Source organism: Hippocampus zosterae, chromosome 16 (assembly GCF_025434085.1).
Source record: "Hippocampus zosterae strain Florida chromosome 16, ASM2543408v3, whole genome shotgun sequence".
Classification (NCBI taxonomy): Eukaryota; Metazoa; Chordata; class Actinopteri; order Syngnathiformes; family Syngnathidae; genus Hippocampus; species Hippocampus zosterae.
Window position 1 is genome coordinate 5211901 of NC_067466.1, and position 22315 is coordinate 5234215.

At 42.6% G+C, this 22315-nt stretch overlaps 2 protein-coding genes across 3 annotated transcripts in view; both read left to right on the plus strand.

Moving 5' to 3' along the window:
• The first annotated feature begins 2354 nt into the window (after positions 1–2354).
• Positions 2355–11771, plus strand: kptn (kaptin (actin binding protein)). Its single transcript, XM_052046269.1, has 12 exons — positions 2355–2804; positions 3372–3454; positions 3524–3608; positions 3681–3735; positions 4249–4327; positions 5038–5111; positions 5467–5573; positions 6514–6618; positions 7625–7688; positions 7846–7981; positions 9068–9241; positions 11311–11771. Exons 1-12 carry the CDS (start codon positions 2603–2605, stop codon positions 11467–11469), a joined length of 1323 nt encoding a protein of 440 aa, XP_051902229.1. The 5' UTR covers positions 2355–2602; the 3' UTR covers positions 11470–11771.
• A 2026-nt stretch (positions 11772–13797) lies between these two features.
• nova1 (NOVA alternative splicing regulator 1) overlaps positions 13798–22315 on the plus strand; it is a 41749-nt gene continuing 33231 nt past the window's right edge. The window contains exon 1 of one of the 2 annotated variants that reach the window (XM_052046263.1): positions 13798–14358. In XM_052046263.1, the coding sequence (XP_051902223.1) occupies positions 14175–14358 (184 nt within the window). In that variant the 5' untranslated portion in view covers positions 13798–14174. Of the gene's footprint in view, positions 14359–18081; positions 18574–22315 lie in introns of those variants that run through there. The other variant, XM_052046264.1, reaches the window with a different exon arrangement.

Sequence of the window (22315 nt, forward strand, 5' to 3'; positions counted from 1 at the left end):
TGAAAAATATGGTCCCAAAATGTGAAACTAAAAACAGAGTACAACGATTTGGATATGCTTTCCAAGTTATATTCGATTGAATACAGTGATCCCTCGCTACTTTGCGGTTCGTTTATCGCGGATTCAGTGCATTGCGGATTTTTTCGAACTATTAACAATTTTTTCATTTTATTTATTCTTTTTTTTACATATACATGGAGTACAGTACTGTATATGTTGCTCTATGTGACTCGTTGTTTTGCAGCTTCTCGCGGACCGTTTGAGGACTTAATTTTTTTTTTTTTATGTTTCTTACCTAGGACACTACTTCATGGATTTTCATTTATCGCGTGTGGTTTTGGTCCCCATTAACCGCGATAAACGAGGGATTACTGTACTCAACAAAGATAAGATATTTAATGTTCAAACTGATTACAGTGTCGTTAAAAACAAATTACTGGGACGCGGCACCAAAAGACTGAGAAAGTTGACAAATGCTCAAAAACAGCCTGTTTGGAACATTCCACAGCTGATTAATTGGAAACAGGTGAGTGACATGATTGATCAGTTGTTCAGGAGGAAAGATGGAGTGAGATTCACCACTTTGAGAACAATGGTATGAGCAAATAGTACAGCAGTTTAAAAACAATGTTTCTCAACATATATTTGGTGGAATTTAGGGATGTCATCATCTCCGATCCATAAATATCGTCAAAATGTTGGAAGAATCTGGAAAAATCTCTGCACGCAAACAACCAGGCCAGAAATCAATTTTATAAGCCACTGAACTTTGATCACGATACTGCATTAAAAAAATGACATAATTGTATTAGGAATATTGCCATGTGTGCTCAGGGGCATTTCAGAAAACAATTGTTAGTTACCAATCCAAGTTAAAACTACCAAGTAAAGTAAAAAAATCATATATCACCAAGAAACACTCCTGTTTTGTATGGTCCTGAGATTTTCTTAGGTGGGCTGACCTAAAGTGGATTAAAAAAAGAGTACTGTGGTCAGACAAATCATTGTTTCAGTATGTTTTCGGAGCTGATGGACTTCTTGTCTCCGGATTGTTTTCAAGTTCAAAAACCAGCATATTACTATATTTTAGTGCCCATCGGATGAATAACTTGCACATATATGAAGGTACTATTAATGCTGAAAGGTCCATCCAGGTTTTGGAAGGACATATGCTGCCATCCAAACAACATCTATTTGCAGGACGTCCCCGTTTGTTTCAGCAAGACAATGGCGAATCACATTGTGATCTAGACTGACCTGCCAACAGTGCTGCCCTGTCTCCCACTGAACAAGTATGGCGCATTATGAAGTGCAAAGTACAACAAGGGAGATCTCTGTCTGTTGAGCAACTGAAGTTGTACATGTGGTGAGAGTGGGAAAGAATGCCTCCATGGAAAATTTCAACAACTTTATTCAGTATACGGCTTCAGATACTCTGAATGTCACTTATCATATTCCACAGTCCCTGCTCCATAAACCTGGTCATGTTTTTTCCTAAAACAGAATAGTAATGGACAATGTTCTCGGACATTATTCCTTTCATGAAGTGACGATTCATCATATTCTATATAACAGTAGACATAGTTTGTCCGGTCATTTCTCATTGAGAGTTAAATGACTGCTTCTTCATGACAGATGAAGAATAAAGTCTTCATTGTAAAGATAAAAAAAGAAGTAAACAGCCTTTAAAAGTATGAAGGTTAACAAAGCCTTTTAATTAAGATGGAAAGTTGATGAGTGAATTGTTACTGACATCTGGTGGACAGACAATGACAGTTACCAGTTATTTTTTACACAAGCTTGCAGGTGTAAAAACAAAGACGGTACTTAAAAATAGGATAGAAATGAAATACATTCTGGTTTCAGTTTTGATGGCGTAGGTGTCTTCTGTCAATTGGTATTGGTTTGTATTGCATATCAAATTTCTGTCAGGCAAGTTCATAACTTGAAGACACTGTATTTGGCTCGAATGAGAGCTTCGTTGGATTACAGTCGTGGACCATATGGTTTTACACACAGGTCGCTTTTAATGAAATTGGGGTTTTGCACAAATGTAAGCTCTGGGGCTTTCAAAAATATAATTATGTGCTGCATACGGTTGGATTTGGAGATCGTTATGTCCAATTACGATAAGAAAACCGGAAGTAACAGAAAAGGGGTTACATTCATTTGTTTCCCTTTCCCCCCAAAATTATTTTAATTGATAGCACACGTTTTGCCAATGACAAAAAAGGAAACCTCAGGAAATTTGTTGAAAAAATGAGCACGCTACGACTTCACGTTTTTGCATTGTCTTTGATGGGAAGGTTGTCCTTCCCAACATGGCCGCCACGTAGGCACGTTGGCCTGCTGCATCAGCGCACTGGTGAAGAAGAAGAAGAAGCCGATGAAGAAGAAGAAGTAGTAGAAGAAGAACTGAGAGATAAAACAAATGTTAATTTTATTCAAAACAAAGTCTGTTGTTGCAATTGCAATCGAGAGCACGTGTGGTGCTTAACCCTAGTAGCGATTAATATGCAGCAATGCAGTCGCTATTCATATACAGTTGTGAAGACTTCCTCGTCTTGGTGATTGCTTGTGCATCTTGTTGACGTCCGAAATCATGTTTGGAGAGTTGTATCCCTTCGCGGAGGACAGTTTTAGCCGCTTTCCATCTCAGAGTAACATTTATGGACTGTGTCAGGCCGGGGAGCAGGAGCTGCTCGCGGCTACACTCAAGGGGAAGGTGGTCAGCTTCACTTACCAGGAACTACAGCAGAAAATAAGACCAGTGGCCAAAGAGGTTCAATTCACCTACATACCAGGTAGACTCAACGGACCTGAGACATAATCATTTCAACGAGATATGTTTGTATTTGTCATAAATTAAATGAACAACCTGTCCTCTGCCTTCTTAATCTGAAGACATATAGTCGAAGCGACCCACCCCAAACATAAATACTGTAAAACATAACTATTAAGCTAAATCACTACACACATTGACTTGTGTTTGATTACATTAAAAACTCAATTGCTGTATGTATAGAATAATAGCAAATGTGAATAGTTAGGGGGAAAAAAATCTAAAACTAGGTTAAAAAACGACTCTATACACTGTTATAAAATGATGTACTTTTAATTTATTCAACCACAGTTGCAATTAATGATTTGTAAAGGTGAAAAATATATATTTATATATTCAGATCTGTAAATTTAAATGGCAGCGCAACTTCCTCTATATGATATTTGCTCAAAAAATAAGTTTACTGTTATTAGTGTTGAGGCTAAATTCTGATCGGTGCTTTAAAGAATGTTGATTTATATGATTGACAGTCATATCAGTAATTCTTAAAGCAACGTTGCCAAGTTTTTATCTCTTCTCGTCGACCTAGTTGATGCAGAGATTGTTTCAATCGATGCGTTCAACAAGTCCTCACCCAAAAGTGGCCTTGTGGTGGGGATCACATTCATAAAGGTAAATATAGCAAAGACAGCATATGCTTAATTGAGTGGAATATTTTAATCAGTGTGATCTTTTTAACAGGACTCTGGTGACAAAGCCACCCCGTTCCTGAATATCTACTGTGACTACGAGCCTGGCTCAGAGTTCAACCTAGAGTCAATTGCCCGTGAGTAAACCTGTGTCCACTTCAGATCAATTTCCCTCTCAAGTTATGATTTAAATCTGACTGTCTGGACAGAAAGTTGCCTCAATCTGGAGTTGCAGTTCACACCCTTCCAGCTGTACCACACAGAGTAAGTTACATTATATATAGACAGGGAATATACCGATACCGGGCTGCCCGGTAGTCCAGTGGTTAGCATGTCAGCTTCACAGTGCAGAGGTACCGGGTTCGATTCCAGCTCCGGCCTCCCTGTGTGGAGTTTGCATGTTCTCCCCGGGCCTGCGTGGGTTTTCTCCGGGTGCTCCGGTTTCCTCCCACATTCCAAAAAAAAACATGCGTGGCAGGCTGATTGAACACTCTAAATTGTCCCTAGATGTGAGTGTGAGTGCGAATGGTTGTTCGTTTCTGTGTGCCCTGCGATTGGCTGGCAACCGATTCAGGGTGTCCCCCGCCTACTGCCCGAAGACAGCTGGGATAGGCTCCAGCATCCCCCGCGACCCTAGTGAGGATCAAGCGGCTTGGAAGATGAATGAATGAATGAATATACCGATACCAGTAATGGGGTTCGGTGCCAATTCTATATGTAGTGGCCTATAAAGAAGCAAACCTCATCAACATTTGCATTCAACCTTTCTGTTATTAGGGTGCAGAGTGATGACGGAGGGCGAGAAATTGTTTTTCTGCTTAGTGGTCACGACCAGAGGATACACCTGTACAAGGAGGTCTGTGTGCTTATATATATGTGTGTGTGTGTGCTTACTTTTAGAGAATGATTTGTAGCTTTAAATTGATAATCAAATGTAATATAAAGTATCATCCCATGAGGAAAACATATTTATTTCAGCTTTTTGAATGAAATAGACAGTAGAAAGAAATATAATTTGAAGATGTAACAAAACCTTTTACAGCCCAGTGAGGCATTTTTGCTGTGATGTGAGACGGCCATTTTAGAGTACAGTCATACTTTGGTTTTCGACCATAATCCGTTCCAGAAGGCTGTTCGAAAACCGATTTGTTCGAAAACCGAAACCATGCTGCTTTAAAAAAAAAAATCTTTATTGAACACGTCTGCTCACAATGGAACGCTACACAAGGAAGCGTCACTTCCTTGTCTACCCGAGGAAGCATCCCTTCCTTGTGTAAAGAAGGCGAGAGGGGTCAAGTGACGCATTCAAGTTCGCTCAGTTTGGTCGAGAACCAATTTTCGGTCGTAATCGGAGTCATAAAAAACTCCAAACTTTTGGTTGAAAACCGATTTGGTCGAGAACAGAGACGTTCAAAAACCGAGGTTTGACTGTACTGTATTCGTTCATCATGCGTCATTCTCATCAGGGCAAAATATAAAGACGAAATAACAAATGCTCTGTGTCATGCAGCCACGAAAAAACATGATTGCATATCAAGTCGATCACAAAACTTTTGTTTTCAACAGAATGCCTCACTCCACCAGTTTGAAGAGCAGCCAGTGGAGCGACTCTTCCCAGAGCTGCAGCAATTGCCCAGCAAGTTAGTCTCCCTCTAATTCTGTCTTTTATGTGTCCAATCGTAGGGCTTAAAAACTGACAGGGTGATGAAGACTTTACTCCATATACATGTCAATTCCATGGAGGTCATCATTTTTTTTATGGGGGTGGTTATTTATGTCATTTCTTGTTGTGCTGTCAAATTCTATAAGAGAAAGTACAGCACATTTTTACACCATTGTGGTGACTGGATAAACCTATTATGAGAACAACGATGCATGTTTGTAAGTAACGAGTGAACTGGAATTGAGTAGTTTTTAGTTTTGTTCCTTCCATGGAAAAAGAAAATCACACTGCACTGTATTTTCTCAACTGGTGTGTGTCTTGCTTCCTCGCAGTGTGTTATGGATGGACATAATGTGCATACCTGATGGCCGACGACTGTCTGCATTTGGCTGCCAGAACGGCTGCGTTGGACTGGCTCTTGTCAAACAGTGTGGGCCCGGTGAGACGACACCAAGAAATCCAATTCTTTCTTAGGTTAGAGCTAGTGGTTGAAGTCACAATATTTAGAAGGAATACTCTTTAGAACTGGTCACGTGCGTTCATCAAACTACTACAGCGATCAAGAATTATTCCAACACCCGATTTTGTCAAGCTAAGCTTGAAAGTGGTGGTGAATCTTCGCCCGTGGATTGGCACACTTGGTCGGGTTAGAACAGTATGTAAATCGGACCCACTCAAAAGCGCATCGGGCTTACGTGCAGTGGTGCAGCGTTCGATTCCGGCTGCGGCCTTCCTGTGTGGAGTTTGCATATTCTCCCTGTGTGGGCTTTCTCCGGGTACTCCGGTTTTCCTCCCACATTCCAAAAACAAGTTTTTGTTAAGTTAATGGAACACTCTAAATTGTCCCTTGGTGAACCCAAACAACAAAGTTCTTTACTATCTACCGATTTCTGAAAACGTGTATGCGAGGGAGTCATTCTTCCAGGTTTGAGTTAATATCCATCCACCTATTTTCTGATCCGCTTATCCTCACAAGGATGGGCCGGAGCTATCCCAGCTGTCTTTAGGCAGTAGGCCTAGCCCTGAACTGGTTGCTAGCCAATCACAGGGCACACATAGACGAACAACCATTCGCGCTCACACTCACACCGAGGGACAATTTGGAGTGCTCAATAAGCCTGCCATGCATGTTTTTGGAATGTGGGAGGAAACTGGAGTACCAGGAGAAAACCCACGCAGACAGGCAGGGGGGCGAACATGCAAACTCCACACAGGAAGCCCAGAGCTGGAATCGAAGCCTGCATCTCTGCACTGTGAGGTCGACGCGCTAAAATGATGATCCCGGAACAAATACACAGGGCAAACAGATGATTATTTCCTTTGTGTTAGTTTCAGAGGTACATGTTTTTTAGTAAATTCATGTATTGTCTCTTGAACAGAGGTTTTGCAGAGCTGGCGCGTTCAGTTCGACAGTCCAATCTCCATCGTGCTGCTTTTTCCTCTCATCTGCCAAACAGAGCCGGATTTGCCCAGCGGAGAAAAAAGTATCTCATGTCACACCTTTGTTCTAAATCATGTCTTTCTTTTGTTCTTTTCATTTTCAATGTAACTTTACCACTACTTGTAACCAAACTTACCTGACCGAAAAATTTTGAAAATCCCAGTCCTCGAGCCCCTTCTTCCAGTTTTATATATTTTTTACTACTGACTATAATTGAGATATGAAAAAACTGCCATATTTTCATTTTTATTTTTTGGGTGGGCGGGGGGTCATTAGTGTTTTGTTCATTGACAGGCACACCTCCAGCATTTTCTTTCCTGTCCCGGGACTAAAGAGGAGCATGACTGATACATACCAGGGCTGAGAAAATTTTTTATAAATACATTTTTGAATTGAAATAAAATGCTGGAGGGGCTTAACTGAGGCTGGACAGATTTCTGATTGGGCTGGAGCACCCCCTCGGCCTGGTTACCTATTGTCAATTGAAAATGGAAAGAATGTATGATGCACAGATTTGTCCACTACCCCTAAAACCTAAATGAGCATTGAAGTAATACTAAGTGGAGAAAAAAAATAAAATGTTGCGTTATATTTTTATGCTGATTAAAATGAAAATTGGCATGCTCATTCCAAATTGCTGTCATGTTTTTTTCTTTTTTTTTTTTTTGTAGCATGTACATTTTTTACAAAACAAGCAAAATTCCACCGATGAGAGGTGTGTGCAGCTCCCAGTAGGTTCGCACTATCAATATCTACAAATTTAAAACTCGCATAGTAGGAATTAAGAAAATTACTGCTGGCTTTTTATTTAATATTGTAACCATGGTCATACCATGGTAAATTGTATTTGGTTTTATGCAGTTTTTTTGTTCAAGTTTTCAAATCCTGTAATTATCCCATTTTAGTGTTGTATTTACATATGTACACATTTCTGTTCGAACAGTTTTGGATTCGGCACCCAAAAATTTGTTCAAACAGCTGTCACACCTAACTCAACAAAAAATGTGTTCCCCGGTATATTGAAAAGTCTCACTTATTCATATTTTCAGGTTTCGGAGTTGAAGGCTACAATCTTCTAGTAACTAGCACAATCGAGATGGCAGTTGTCTACAGGTAAGGAGCTCATTTCATTAATCATGTTTTGGGCATAGATTTTTTTTAAAATAACTTCAGTTCGTGAAGTTTATAAGAAAGGTAAAGCTACTTTTCAGCATTTCTATGACTCTATTACACCAAAGCCCCACCCTATTGTTTTTTTTTTGTGTCCCAGAAATGTTCATGAGGGAGGCTTGTCCCACTCGCTCTGCCTCGCTGACAGTGACCAGTGGGATGCAGTGCTCTGTGCTCTGGTTATCGATCTGGATTTTGATGGGCAGAAGGAGGTGCTGCTGGGAACATATGGACAGGTCAGAAAGTCATGTGGCCAACACAAGTCTCCACCTTTGTTCTTGTTAGAAAATGTACTTGTGGTACCTCTACTTACGAAATTAATTGGTTCTGGAAGAAATTTCTTAACTAGAAAATTTTGTAAGTAGAGACACGTTTTCCATGTAAATGCCCTAATCCGTTCCAAGCATCCCCAAAATTCAGACATAAATGTTTTCGAAAGCATAAAAATGGACCAAGATATGTAACAAATACATGTTACAATTAGATTATCGCACAATAAATGAGAGTTGTGAATAATGTAAATGACAAAGAATAAAGAATAAAAATGATTGTCATTTAACTTTTAACTGCATCCTCATCGTTTTTTTGCTCTCTTCAGTGTTCTCTCTCAGAAGTGGTTTTTGCCTGGCATTGTATAAAGAACTGATCCAAGGACATTTGCTTATGTCGACTTTTAACAATCCTTCAAAAATGTCCATGTCAAATATCAGCATAGTGAGCGATCGGTGAAATGGTGAACACTTTTTCTGAGTGATTCATATCGTAACGCCTCATGGCTCCATGGGCGAATGACGAGGACGCTGCATAGACATCTGTCTACACACATAGACACATTCAATAGAGGTCCTTCTTAGCGAATGGGATGCCAGGAAGATGCTCGGTAATAGTCCATTGGAGAGCAGCTATAAGTCTGTTGTATTCAGGAAACTCGGAGCTGCGAGTCGCAGACCATACTGTATTTTTACCTTTCGTATCTTGAAATTTCTTTCGTAAAAAAAAAAAAAACAGGCAATATTTTCCTGTTGAAGCGTTTCTTCACTTGAACATTTCGTAAGAAGAGATGTTCATAAGTAGAGGTACCACGGTACCTTGTGATTGAGTGGTGATGAGTCCAGTGTGCTGGGATTGCCTCCTGCTCACCTTTAACCCTTTCAGGGACAGCGGTTACTACAGTGGACAGTTTATCAGGTTAACATTACTTGTGCATGAAAGAGTTAATCCTAATGTGCACAAACTGTGTACAAAATGTATGTATGGATGGATGGATGATGAGAGAGGCCAACTGAAAACCTGCGCAATCTGTTTTTCATCCACCTATATAGGAACTTCTCTGTTATAAATTCCAGCATGGGGCAGCAGGAGAAGAGGGACACTTTGAGTTGCTGTGGCGACGGAGCTTCAAGAGTCCTTTGCTGTCAATCATCTACTTAGACCTGACGGGGGACGGTTTGAGAGAGCTGGCTGTCCTCACACTGAAGGGACTGCATATTTTACAAGTATGTGGCACCAAAGCGCTCAAGAGATTTATGACTGTAATAAAAGCCACAGCGACGCCGCTGTTGTGCCACCTCTGTAGACGTTCTCACTAACTCAGCAAAAAAGTGGGAAAGTGTCTTGCTGACCTCAAATGAGCACCTGGAGGATAATCTCAAATACAATGGCGCCTCTACAGTTGTGGACGCCCTGTTCCAGAATGCTGTGTAATCTCCAAATTGTGTCTTTCCCATAAGAAATAATGCAATGTCAACATCGTAACACTGTACGGGCATTTTTTTTATTTTATTTTTTTATCTCAGTCACATTTTAATCTTAATCATCACATAATTGTAAAATGTCAGAATATACACATGGTCTGCTCACAGAAAATAGAATGTAAGTCTTCAATTTACTGCAATATGGTCGCCTTCCCAATGTTTATTTGTATTGTATTTTCCGCACTATAAGGTGCACCTAAAAACGTTACATTTTCCGAAAAGCCGACAGTGTGCCTGAATATCCGATGTGCCTTATTTCTGCTTTTCCAGTCTCTTTATATTCCCCATTGAGTTTTTTCCATTAGTGTTCCTATGCCATCTTGTGGTGATTATGAGCAAGAACAACTTGTAACGGAAAAGGGTTCTGCCTGACACGAATTGACACACACCCCATCAAACAACTACTCTGTGCGCTCTGCGCAGCCACTGTGAAACGAAAATAATACCAAAAGTATAGTTAACCTCTGACTAAATAAAGGAAGGAGGAGACAAGCAAGGATATATATCCCCTTGTCGATGTGAGCCCACAATGTTTGTGTGCCTTTTTGTTGAATCATTTGTCTTCATAACTTTTTACTTTCATTTATTGTTTTGTAATGCCATTTGTATTCATATGGTTCATTTCCGCCGTGTTTGTGACCAGTTTCATGGCTTTGTTACAGCCGCAGTGGTTAGTACAATCGTATTTTATTTTATTGTATTCTATTCTATTCCCTTTAGCGTAGCTCCATCCAGTGGATGCATAGCGCAACAGCAGCCACGACCGTTGCCTATAATGCATTGTGCCCTACATATGAAAATAGTTTTAAAATAGGCCATTTATTGACGATGCGATTTATAATCCGAAGCGCCTTATCGTGCAGGAAACACAGTAGTTCCTTACTTTTGTGGCACATTGTCAACGACTATTATTGTTACACCGTAATCTAATCGACTTTTCTTTCCGCTCTTTGTTGTATGCCGTTACTTGAATTGACTTTATTTTCGACTGGACAATGACCCAAAATTCGAGCATCTCAGTCTCGTTATCGTTAATTTTTGTTGATTGTTGAGCAATATCAAGGCTATAATTTTGAACTAGCTCTTGGAAGAAACACGACGCTTGTTGAAACAATATTGGTTAGAAAGGTGGATAGGATTCAATAATATTTTCTTATCCCACTCCTTTTCAGGTATTATGGGACATTTTCCTTTTTTTCTTTTGTATGTGAAACAGTTCCTCAGTCCTATTTGGAAATTTTTTTAATGGATTATTTGTCTGCATTTTCTAAAATGCGAGGGATAAGCTTTCACAAGGGTGAGGTGCGCGGGCAGTGACATATATATTATTTTTTGGCTTATTGTTAATTCATAAGAGACCTATAAAGCTATATTGCACTGAGCGACCAGGGGGCAGGCACTGTATGTGTGTTGCAAATGAAAATAAGCTCCCCAGGCAATCGCAGGGCACAGCCAATGACATTCACACCTAAGGGCAATTTAGAGTCTTCAATTGACCTTAACATCCTTTTTTGGTGGGGGAGCGTGGGAGGAAGCCTGCACAGGGAGAACATGTCACCTCCGCATAGAAGGGTCTGATTCAACCCAAACAACCTCTCAGCTGCGGTCGCTACCTTAACTGAGCTGACCCAGTCTCTAAACCTAACAATAAAAAATAACCCAAATCGCTCCAACACGTTAGTTTTCAAGGTGATCTTGTATTGAACATAATTTCTGCAGAAATGTCAACCTGAGACTAGAATGTAGCGCTTGGAGAACAGATGATGGTCAGACCACTCACTTGTTTTTCTATGTGTTGTGTGTCATTGTAGCATAGTCTCACCAGCACTGCTGATTTGGTCATGGAGCGTCTTGCCAGGAGAGTGGCAGCTTTGGCTGTTGACACGGAGCCAAAGGCAACTGAAGGTCGACATACTCATGAAAAGGATATTCCTGAGGAGGACTTTGCACTTAAACCATCTTCAAATTAATAAACAGTGTTTTGATGGTATACCGACACCATTTTACAAAAGCTGTACCAAGATTTATGCTCTTATAGTCACGTTTGCAATACATGCAATTAAGACGTTTAATGTGCGTGTGGTTTGGTCAGCAAACAGAAAAACAGATTTTTTTTTTAAACAGCCAAGTCGGTCAGAGATAATCCATTCTTCTGGCTGTCATAATTACGAAACACATTCAGTGCCATGTGTCCTTTGTACATAAGAGTTGGGAATTAAATAGCTGTTTCCAACTCCTGAATTTACAAAGGTAAATAAATGGTGGTCAGTTATCTTTTTTTATTGACACTGTTGATGTATGTATATCCCTCCATCCATCCATTTGTTATCTGATCCGCTTATCCTCACGAGAGTCACGGGCTGTGCTGCAACCCATCCTAGCTGTCTTTGGGCAGTGCACACATCCACAAACAACCACTTGCGCTCACAATCACACCCGAGGGACAATTCGGAGTGCCCAATCAACCTACCATGCATGTTTTTGTAATGTGGGAGGAAACCAGAGTACCCAGAGAAATCACCACTCAGGCGCGAGGAGAACATGCAAATTCCACACAGGAAGGCCGGAGCCGGTATCGAACCCGGCATCTCTGCACTGTGAGGCAGACGTGCTGTCCGTGTGTGTGTTTGTAATGTGTGTGGGTGTGTCTATATGTATACGTATATGTATAGTGTATATATATATATATATATATATATATATATATATATATATATATATATATATAATAACAGTACAGTATATACAGAAAATATGCAATACAGTATAAAAATAGGCACCCAATATAAAAAAATGCACAAGAAAAGCCGTCACATTTTGTAAAGAATTTTATTTCCCAGTAATCTTCATGGGATGAGTTTTGAAGCCCCAGTTGGGCAACTTATACACTCGTTTACATTTACAGTATTGTCCCCTCAAAATGACAACATGGCCAAATGTAAGCAAACTGCTGGCAATGAAAGCAAGTATAGTAAATAAGTATTTTGGGAAGGAAAAGTGTTTTGCTCACGTGCGTTAACTCACACAGTCAGGTTGTACGATTCAATTTATCCTCACCAAACTCTCTCAGTTATAGACTTTGTTTTGCACTGATTTCACACCGAGTCAGTAAATTTATTAATAACTTGAGACACGATCATCATTATTTTAGTATTCCTGATTTTTTGCGACATTTTGGTTTTGTGCAGTGCCGCCAGAACTGTTTATTGTAAAAAAAAAAAATCAGGAGCGTTTCAAGAAAACTGCATAAAATTGTCAGTGCATGGGTGTGGCCGGTCGGTATATTTGTTCAAGTGGATTTAAGTGTTCGAGATCTACATTTACTCCGATGAAATCACATGTGTCTGCCTTTCTACCACGATGTTTTATAGTCTTTTAATGGTATTCTATTGATAATGTTTTTGTTGTTTGAACAAGACAAATTTTATTCGGAAAACGGTGATATTTTTCGTAATTATCAGGGCCTAACACGGTACGTTTGCATTTTTTTTTGCCAGTGACAATGAGAGTGTAATGACGAAATTATCCACTAGGCGGTGTCACCAAGCTCTCGTTCTGGTTACATCAACTGGACATAACAGTGATACTTTTACTTACGAGTTATTGGAGTTAGTAGCCATTGTTCTGTTTTTGGTTTGGTTTGGTTTTACTTACGAGTTATTGGAGTCACGTGCCTTTGCTCTGCTTTTTTTGCTTTGCATCACAAGAAAAAAAATGACACGTATGAGCGTAGAATTTACTACCATACGTTTTATTAAAAAACGTAAAAGGGGCTGTAGACCACATTTAATGGCACGTGACGTGTTTCGATAAATTAAGGCAAGGTTATCCTTCCTTTTATGCTTCATAACAGGTGTCTCGGATATCTGAATATTTTATATGCCAGAAGAAAATTGGTTTTAAATCGTAACGTGGCAATATCACACAGGGGATCATACTATTCTTTAATAAATTTGGTCTTTTACTTGATAGTGTCGTGCAGTTCTGCCGTGTCATCAGCCTACATCCCATAAAAACAGTAAAAAGTGACAATGGGAAAGGCCAAATTATTCGACAGAAATATGACAAAATTAGGTACTTACTACTGCAACAGATTCTAACTTTAACAAAACACCGACATATTAGGTACCTGCCTCGTGGGGGGAAAAAAACACGAAACAAAAATAAGACATGTAAGGTGTTGGGATACACAATGAACAATCGTGCCAGTGGCACTGTGGTTCTTCCCTAAACTCCCAACTACATTTCCCTCCGATACGCTCTCCAACTACAATAACAACAGCGCTTGTAACGCTCGAGGAACAGCGGCAGAGAAAGATGGCGTTACATGAGGGTACACAGCGGTAAACTGTCGCCAATTTTACGATTATTTGTACTTTTTTTCGGGGGGGGGGGGGCGGGGGTGCGGGTCTGTTTTGCGCGTTAACAATAAGGACCGCACTCCGGAGAGCGCCTTTCACTCAATGGGATTTATATTTAGCTCAGTAAGGGACGGCGGTAAGTGACGACTGCGAGTCCCGTTCTAACCATTCAATCCCCAAAAACTTGTTCATTTGGCGGTGCGCGTCATCTGGCTATGTGCTGCTAGTAGTGAGGGCGCTGTGTGAGTGTATGTGTGTGTGTGTGTGGATAAGAGACGAGCACAAATTTATCTCCAGCTCCGGGAGAGGGAAAGATGATGGCCGGTGGTGGCGAAGCAGCAATGGACCACAACGGGATATACTCAACCGCTAACCTCCACAATCTGCCACACAACCTGCAGCAGAGCCACATGGAGGCGGACAACTCGGACTCCCGTAAACGGCCGCTGGAAACTCCGGCGGAGGAGGCCGGCTGTACCAAGCGCACCAACACTGGAGGTAACAAGCAGCTTCTTCCTTCGCGATTCTTCCATCATACCCATATCGGCGCCAACGCATTTGCCGTCACTTGTGGAACACGAATTTGCTTGTCTTGCGTGTGGGCCGCCGCTTAGAAAACAAACCCGCGTATCTTAAATTCAGATTCGAGCTGCGTGTTCAGACCCCCGATGTGCTGCACCTGTGCACTTGGCGCTTTTGGGGAGGTGGGGGTTGCAGTTTTGTGAGTGTATGTGGCTGTGTGTGTCTTGCGGTTGTTACTGCAACACGCCTTGACACAGTGGCCTCTTTATGGCAGGTCGCTTTTGCATATCAATCCAGCCCCCCCCCCACCCCCACCCCCGCCCACCGCAGACGTGGTGTGTTCTATCATAAAAAGTCCTTAAAAAACATTTTAAAAAGCAAAGGAGAAAATTTGAACTATTCTTCCCACCGGTAACCATCTGTTTCTCTGTCCAGTTGTAGTTTGTATCGCTAGATGAATAATTCCTGAAGCTCTTGTGCCGAGAAAAAAAGATCAATCTTTTCTTATCCTCCTTGACAAATATGAATTATGTTAAGCGTGAATTCAAAACTGTTTGAATGGGGTTCATAGCGCAGTTTCTGGTGGGACCTGGCGATCAGACATTTGGCTGGAAATTCACTGTGAAGTCCACTTTCAGTTAAATACAAAGAGTCTTGCTGTAGGTGCTGCATCGAATAATAACAAACTTTGCAGAAACATTGCTCACGAAGAGGATTATAATTGCCAAAGTGAATTTTGACGTCAAGTTTGACGTCAATGGAGAATAGATTTCACTAAAATAAAAAAAAAGGAATCACATTACTTGCCGCTTTTCTAAAACTATCATAACGGGATGGGAGATTCGCTCTTTAAAATGTTCTGAACTCCTGTTTCGATGCCTGTTTCTGCAAACTGGAGGTCTTAACCGGTGTAGCTCAGCTTCCCACAGGTTATATGTCATCACAGCCAAGTAGTGCACTCAGTTTTGCTTCAGTGCATCATTATCAACAATTGACAGAATTCGTTACCAAATAATGATTCTGTTATTTTGCCCATCATGACAAATATGCACAAAGAATTCAGACCTGCCACCTCACTGCAACCCCCCTCGCCCCCACCCTTCCCCACCCCAGAATTACTGCAGCGGCCAAAATGATTCTCATTCAATATTCCTTCATTGGAAAGAGAAAAAAGAGTGAATATATGATTGCACATGTACAGGAAGAAAAACATACAGATGTTGTGTGCCATTAGTGCAGTTCAGATGGTTTTGATCTGCAGCTCAATGGCCACCCCCCATCCCCCTGGTACTTTTCAATAGCATGTGGTATAAACTTAATTTGCCTAGCTCTGCGACCCGAGAACTCAGCCCATTTTGTACCCTATTTTATCTCTTTCACGCACCCTGTAACCTGATAACATGATAAACTGTCCACTGTAGTCACCGCTGTCCTTGAAAGTGTTGAACAGCATGAGGGCTTTTTTTTCATCTTTCTTCAAAAATGTCATCTTAGAGGACACTTATGTCACCAGTCATATTTCAATGGCTTCCGTCTCCATCCGTCCTGCATTTGCACCTCTGAGAGCAAAGGTGCGGAGAAGTCACGTGGTGTTCTCACTTAGGAAATTCGGAGGTAGCACTTTTCTCCTTGTGGAATTCTTAGCGATGACAATCTGCAGGTCACACAATTCAATTGGATGTCTTGAAAATCACAATCTTATGACAGATGGCAGTCATCGCTATGATGCCGACTCTTTGCAAACATTTACCAAGTTCAATATGATTTGGTAATGCGTTATAGCATTCAATGTGAAATGTTGCCTAGTTACCGTGTTAAGAAAGATGCATGCAAGTCAAAGAAATTGTGAGATTATGTGACAAAATTATCCCGGCTGTTCATGAAATGAAGAACATTTGGCTGCTTGACTTAGAGCCAGTCATGACAGCACATGTACAACTCTTGTGGCACATTTTTTTTTGTGTGTGTGTTTTGTTGTTGTTTTTACTTCAACCGTGCCCCCCCCCCCAATATTTTAGTCATGTTTACATTTATCACCCAATCTTATTGCCAACATTGATTTTATGTTGTTAAATATATATTCCGGGGGTCTTACTAAATATGTTTCCACTGCTTGAGTGGTTTCATCGCTCCCTCCATCTCTTCATTTTCTTCTTAATGTCGTTGATGTTGACGTGCTGCTACGTGCACTGAAGTCAGCAATGGCAATGCTCCAAATGATGCACTATTTCATGCAATTACTCCAATGTTAATTTGTGTTATTGCGAGTGTGAGCGTGGATGGTTGTTCGTCTATGTGTGTCCTGCGATTGGCCGGCAATCGGTTCAGGGTGCACCCCGCCTACAGCTGGGATAGGCTCCAGCGCGCCCCGCGACCCTTGTGAGCATCGGGGGATCAGAAAATGGATGGATGAATGGATATTGCATCAACTGCAATGCTGGCAGAAACATGGGACGGCACTACACAGTACGACAGACGGCACAGTGGTACTGAGCCACCGCTACAATCACCCACTGCATGTCCGCATTTGATATTGATCATGTTCCTTGTAGCGAGCTGATCATTAACATGACCGTCAGTTAGTTGTAACAAAGAAAAGAGACACTGTGCTCTCAGAGCTGAGACCCCCCCCCCCCCCCATTGTGCTTTAGAAGCTACAGACGCACCGAGTGAGGCTGATCCCTCTTCTTTTCTCAGCACCGCTCCCCCTCGCCTCAAAACGAACGCATTGAATTCATTTCTCGGCACCAATTCATCGAGTCTGTGTCACTGAGCAAGCGCGTACAAACAGAGAATGCTTGTGTGTCTTCGTTTTAGGATTAAAACTGATCATGGTTTTTTTTGCTAATGGAGGGGTTGGCACAGAAATGTGCGCCGTAGTTCTTGTTTTTTTTTTTTCCCTTCGAATTTTTGGGTGGGAAGGACACAGGTGCCCTTGCAGAGCGACATGACGTGAGCGGACTGAGAATTTGCCAGGTGGTGGTGAAAGAGAGAACGAGAGAGAGGGGTAGGAAGGAAGGCAGAGCAAAGGGAGAGATAGATGGAGTCTACGGAGAAGCTGTGTCTATATACGGTCGGTACGACACCGGTCGAATATTCTGGAAGGCTCCAGGACCAACATTAGGCCTCGATTTACATATGATGATGCGAAAGCACCTTCTTTTTGCCCGCTTCTCCCAGAATGTTCTATTCAATGACGCTCGACCCACCCGTGTCTACATGCAAACAGTTAAAAGGCACACACGTTGCGGTCTTTATGTGCACTTTCTTAAGATACCCCTCGGCGTGGGATTTTATAGGCGTAGTGATTGGCTTCATCAACCCCCTCCACCATTCTGCGACACTGCCATTTGCAATGGTTGATGAGCCCCTCCGCCCCTCTCAAACATGGTCGTCTAAGGGACTGGGGGGGGAGCCGAGTGGGTGGCGTACGGCACGCTCCCTCTCCGATCACTCCTCCTCCACCTTCTTCATCATCTGCCTATGTTATCAATACACTGGTTGAGTCGCCGTTGAAGGTCACGCTACACGCTTTCCCATTCACGGCTGAAGGAGCTCGCCACCCCGCCACCCCCACCCCCTCGATGCTTCACCTTGTCGGTTTTCACGAAAAAAAAAGTGAGTGAAGGGACTGCCATACTTTATAGTGCTGCGTCAAAAGAGGCGGAGTATGGGAAGAAAATTCAATTTTTGGGGACTGGCTTTGGGGGGTGGGGACATGACGCGCTTGCGAGAGGAGGCGAGCCATTGGCCGAGCCCAATGTCATTCCTGCGCGCTGCCGCAGATGGACAGGCCACTCGATGAATATGGATGAGAGCAGTGAAAAGGGTGATGCGGCAGGGAAGACCCCCCCATCCCTCCTCCTCCTCCTCCTTCACACCGATGCAGGCTCGAACAATGCGTGCCGTCTTTCACTGAAAACACTGAGAGTCTGCATTAGCATTTTCGCAGACAATTAGGCTGTGGCCAGCTGCAGGCATGGCACGGACGCTGCGGTGAAACCTTTTTTTTTTTTTCCCTGCGCCCACCGATGAAACAGCCCTCAGTGAAAAAAAGCTCCACTGGCCGCATTCCTCAACACTACGGTCGCACCTATGCCGAGGCTAATGTTGAGACACCCTTTCGAGATTGTGCCCCGGCATTGATGGCGATCTGAGCGAGGACTTGAGAACCAGCAGATCTCAGAATGGGTAAGCCTCCAAACTCTTTTTCTCTGACTTGTTGAATTCATCCATCTTAAAGACATGCAGTTTTGCTGACTTCACCGAGTAATTCTGTCCATTGTCGGTCATTTTTGGTTCTGCCTCCTTTCGGGGGTGGAGGGGGGGCAGGTTAGTTATACTGAAATGCAGAATGGGTAGTGGTTGTGGGAAGGAGCATGGACAGGCATAAGGCATCTCTACCTGACCCCCCCCCCCCCCCCCCCCATTGGATGACTTAACTAAATCCATTAAGCTTGGCATCTCCTCCAAGCCACCCTCCCAGTATTGTAAGAAGAGGTTTGAACTAGCACCCCACTGGCTCCGCATCCCAGTGTGCCCCACTGTTCGACTTCCCTGGCGGATTGCAGCAACAGATTGCCGTGTTTACTCTACCACATGATGCCATTAAAACCTGTTACTGTGATCTCAGACACTAGGTCGGAATTAATTATTGACTAATGACTGCAAACATGACTGTAAGCGTGATGTAGAGAACCATAGCGCTTTCCTGCCCCCCGCCCCCACCACCACCACCCCGCATCCCCCCACTGGGTTGACTTGATGCTAAACCTAAAGTTACGCAGTGGCTTTGGGCTTGTCTGTCAACAACAGGTCTTTCGACGTTTGCATTCTACAACCAGCGTTGTTCAATTCGCATTCTTGGCGTGCTGGCATTCAATCCAAATTCTGCAATAGTAGTCTCGGCTTGAAATACTTTACGGCAACCGCGGCGATCATGCATGATCTTTCTTTTTTTTTTCCGCCAAGGTCATTTTAGTCTGATTTGATGTGAGGGTTGCGACATCAGAACACTTTGCCTGTACACAAACGCAAAAGATCAGGAGGCAGTGGCCTTTGCGGAAAAATACACATACTGGTAGCGCTTACATTTTCTCTCGGACAATTACCTCAGAATTAGCAAATCGAGAGTGGTTGGTCAGTTTACGGGGTTTTGTTTTTTTTAATTTTTGGGTCTGCCCTAACGTATGCAGTAGGAAATTCACAATGTTGCCGTAATTCTATTAACTGTCACACACTTGCCAGAACCTTTCATTCTGGGTGGTGCACTCTAAACAAATCGGCGTCTGAATGGAACATGAGGTGCATATTAATGTAAAGGAGAGAGAGGCTAACGTTTATACTGTGCGCATTCTTCACGTTCCAACGCCATGTTCTCTCCAAATGACTCTTAAATGTCTTCATTAATCGGGCAACAGGTTGTTTTTCATTCATTGGGATCCACTTCTATCCATTCGTCTTCCTCCTGCCAAGACTGAGTCCATCTTATGTCCAATTCTGTGGATGGGGGAAAAAAATAACAGCGTATTCAACCAAAAAGAAAACATCTAAGAGAAAATATCACATCCAGTGTTTCTTTACATCTCTGCCGACACAAGTGGTATCACCCTTGAGGCAGCTGAACAAGATTGAACATGACGTCACTGCATCGGAATCGGGATGCAGGGGGACGGGGGAGTGGCGGGGGGGATCAATTCTCACAGAAACAGGAGGACCGAACCCGTACCCGCTGTTTTTGTGTGACATCATCGCTATCATTTTGTAATTCTTTGTGGTCTCGCACCAAATTGTTGTCACACTCTGGCTTGATTTAGATTCAAGGTCAATCAAAATTGAGCATAGTCATAATAGTCTCAATTTCATTGGCGGTGAATGCCTTTTGTAGTCAATCCCTTACGACGATGGCAATACTTTACGATCTAAAAGGCAGAAAGGCATTTGGCAGTCTTCAAACTAAGCCCCTTTTTAAAATTGAAGCAATCAAAACTAATTTGGGCGCTCTGCTGCGATACATTACTCTCATGTCCGCTTGTTGTGAAAGATAAGTCTGTTGCAGTATTCGCGGATTGCGCTGGAAATGTCCGGATCCTTCCTTCCTAATAAGTAAGTCACACAGTGAGTGACACTGGTGCGGCTTTGCATTTTGAACTGAGGCTGCTTAAAACCTGCTGAAAACAGCTTAAATTAGGCCCTTGCAATCTGGAAAGAAGGTCATCATTTCCTCTAAAAAATATCTAGGACGGGACACAGAACTACATCACTGGTCTGATTTAAATGTTAGTATGTGTGATACTGAAGCGACGGCATGTCTTACGGTTGTTGTTTAAGTATGGTTTACGTCTGTGGTGTCAAACATAAGGCACGGGGCCCCGCCAAAAAACTGGGTGCCTAATACGTCGATTGCAATCGACTGGTACCTCGCGGACTGGTGTCAAGAGGAAAAAAAAAAAAAATTCAAAACATTTGTGTTTCTGTGTGCGTGTTATCCATCCATCCATTTTCCGATCTGCTTACCCTCACAAGGTTCGCGGGGGGTGCTAGAGCCTATCCCAGCTGTCCTTTGGCAGTAGGCGAGAGACAACCTGAACCGGTTGGCAGCCAATCGCTGGGCAGACACAGACGAACAACCATCCACAATTTAGAGTGTTCAATAAGCCTACCATGCATGTTTTTGGAATGTGGGAGGAAACCTGAGTACCATGAGAAAACCCACGCAGGCCCGGGGAGAACATGCAAACTCCACACAGGAAGGCCACAGCTGGAATTGAACCCGGTACCTCTGCACTGTGAGGTCGCCGCGCTAACCACTGGATCACTGGGCCACCCTTGTGCGTGTTATTAATATGATATATTTTTGTGTTAGCACACACTACACCCGTAGCATTCGAATTGTCTGAAATAAAATAAAAAAGCATGTCACCTTTAACCTACGGTGGCACGTGACGTGCATCACTGGAAGTTGTTAGCGGTCAGCTGTCTGTAATTACGGCTAGTAATCAGAGTTGTTACGCTATCTCTTTTACTGTTATTAGTATTCTCATTCAGAGATTGTTTCATGTACAATTGCCCGAGGGCACTGGCAAAGAATGGGAATCTGAAGTGCTCGGAGAAAAAATTTAAAACGATACACGTGAGCCACTTTAGTTAACACCCCTCAAAGGTGCGTGCCACAGCTCCGCGTCAGGTCTCGACGAAGTTAGGCAGTGATTTCCTTTTCACGAACCCACATACTCTTGTGTCGACTTTATTTTTCGGACTCGTTCATCTTCAGGGCCGTTATGGTTATTGCTCATCATGGCATGCGTGTGTAAGTGTGTGCATATGCGCGCTTGTGCAGTAACGAGGCGATCGCGAGGGGTTGGTTGATCGAAACGTACATCTTCAGTCAAAAAAGGTTGGGCTCCCCTGAGCTAGAGGGTTCAACCAGGCGAGCGGGATGAATATGAAAGTGAAAGAAGAATACAGTGCACTCCGCTTAATAGAACACCATTGGGCCGAAGCGCTTCTGTTCTACTAAGCGGAGTTTCTAATAACCAGAGACACTTTATTAGGTACACCTTCAGACACGTCGACGACCAAGTTATGCACGCAGAAAAACCCCTGCTGACGAGTTAGAAGAGATATTTCGACTGTGGACGTCCATATCTTTAATCAAACAACAAAACAACAACTTTAACCAACTTCAGTCAAACATCTCAAATCACGAGAAAAATTTCGTTACTTTTGTCTGGAAACAGGAGTCCGTAATTTTGCGGTTGACTTCCCTCTCAATGCGCTGGATAAGAGGGATAAGAGGGTAGTCTTGGAAACCGCGGGCGTACCTTCTGAGAATCCGGCAATGCATCGTATCGTCTGAGTATGTCCTTCTTATCCGCAGGTGATAGCCCTCGTCTCTTGAATGAAGTTGAAGCCATTGTGACGTGCGTGTGTC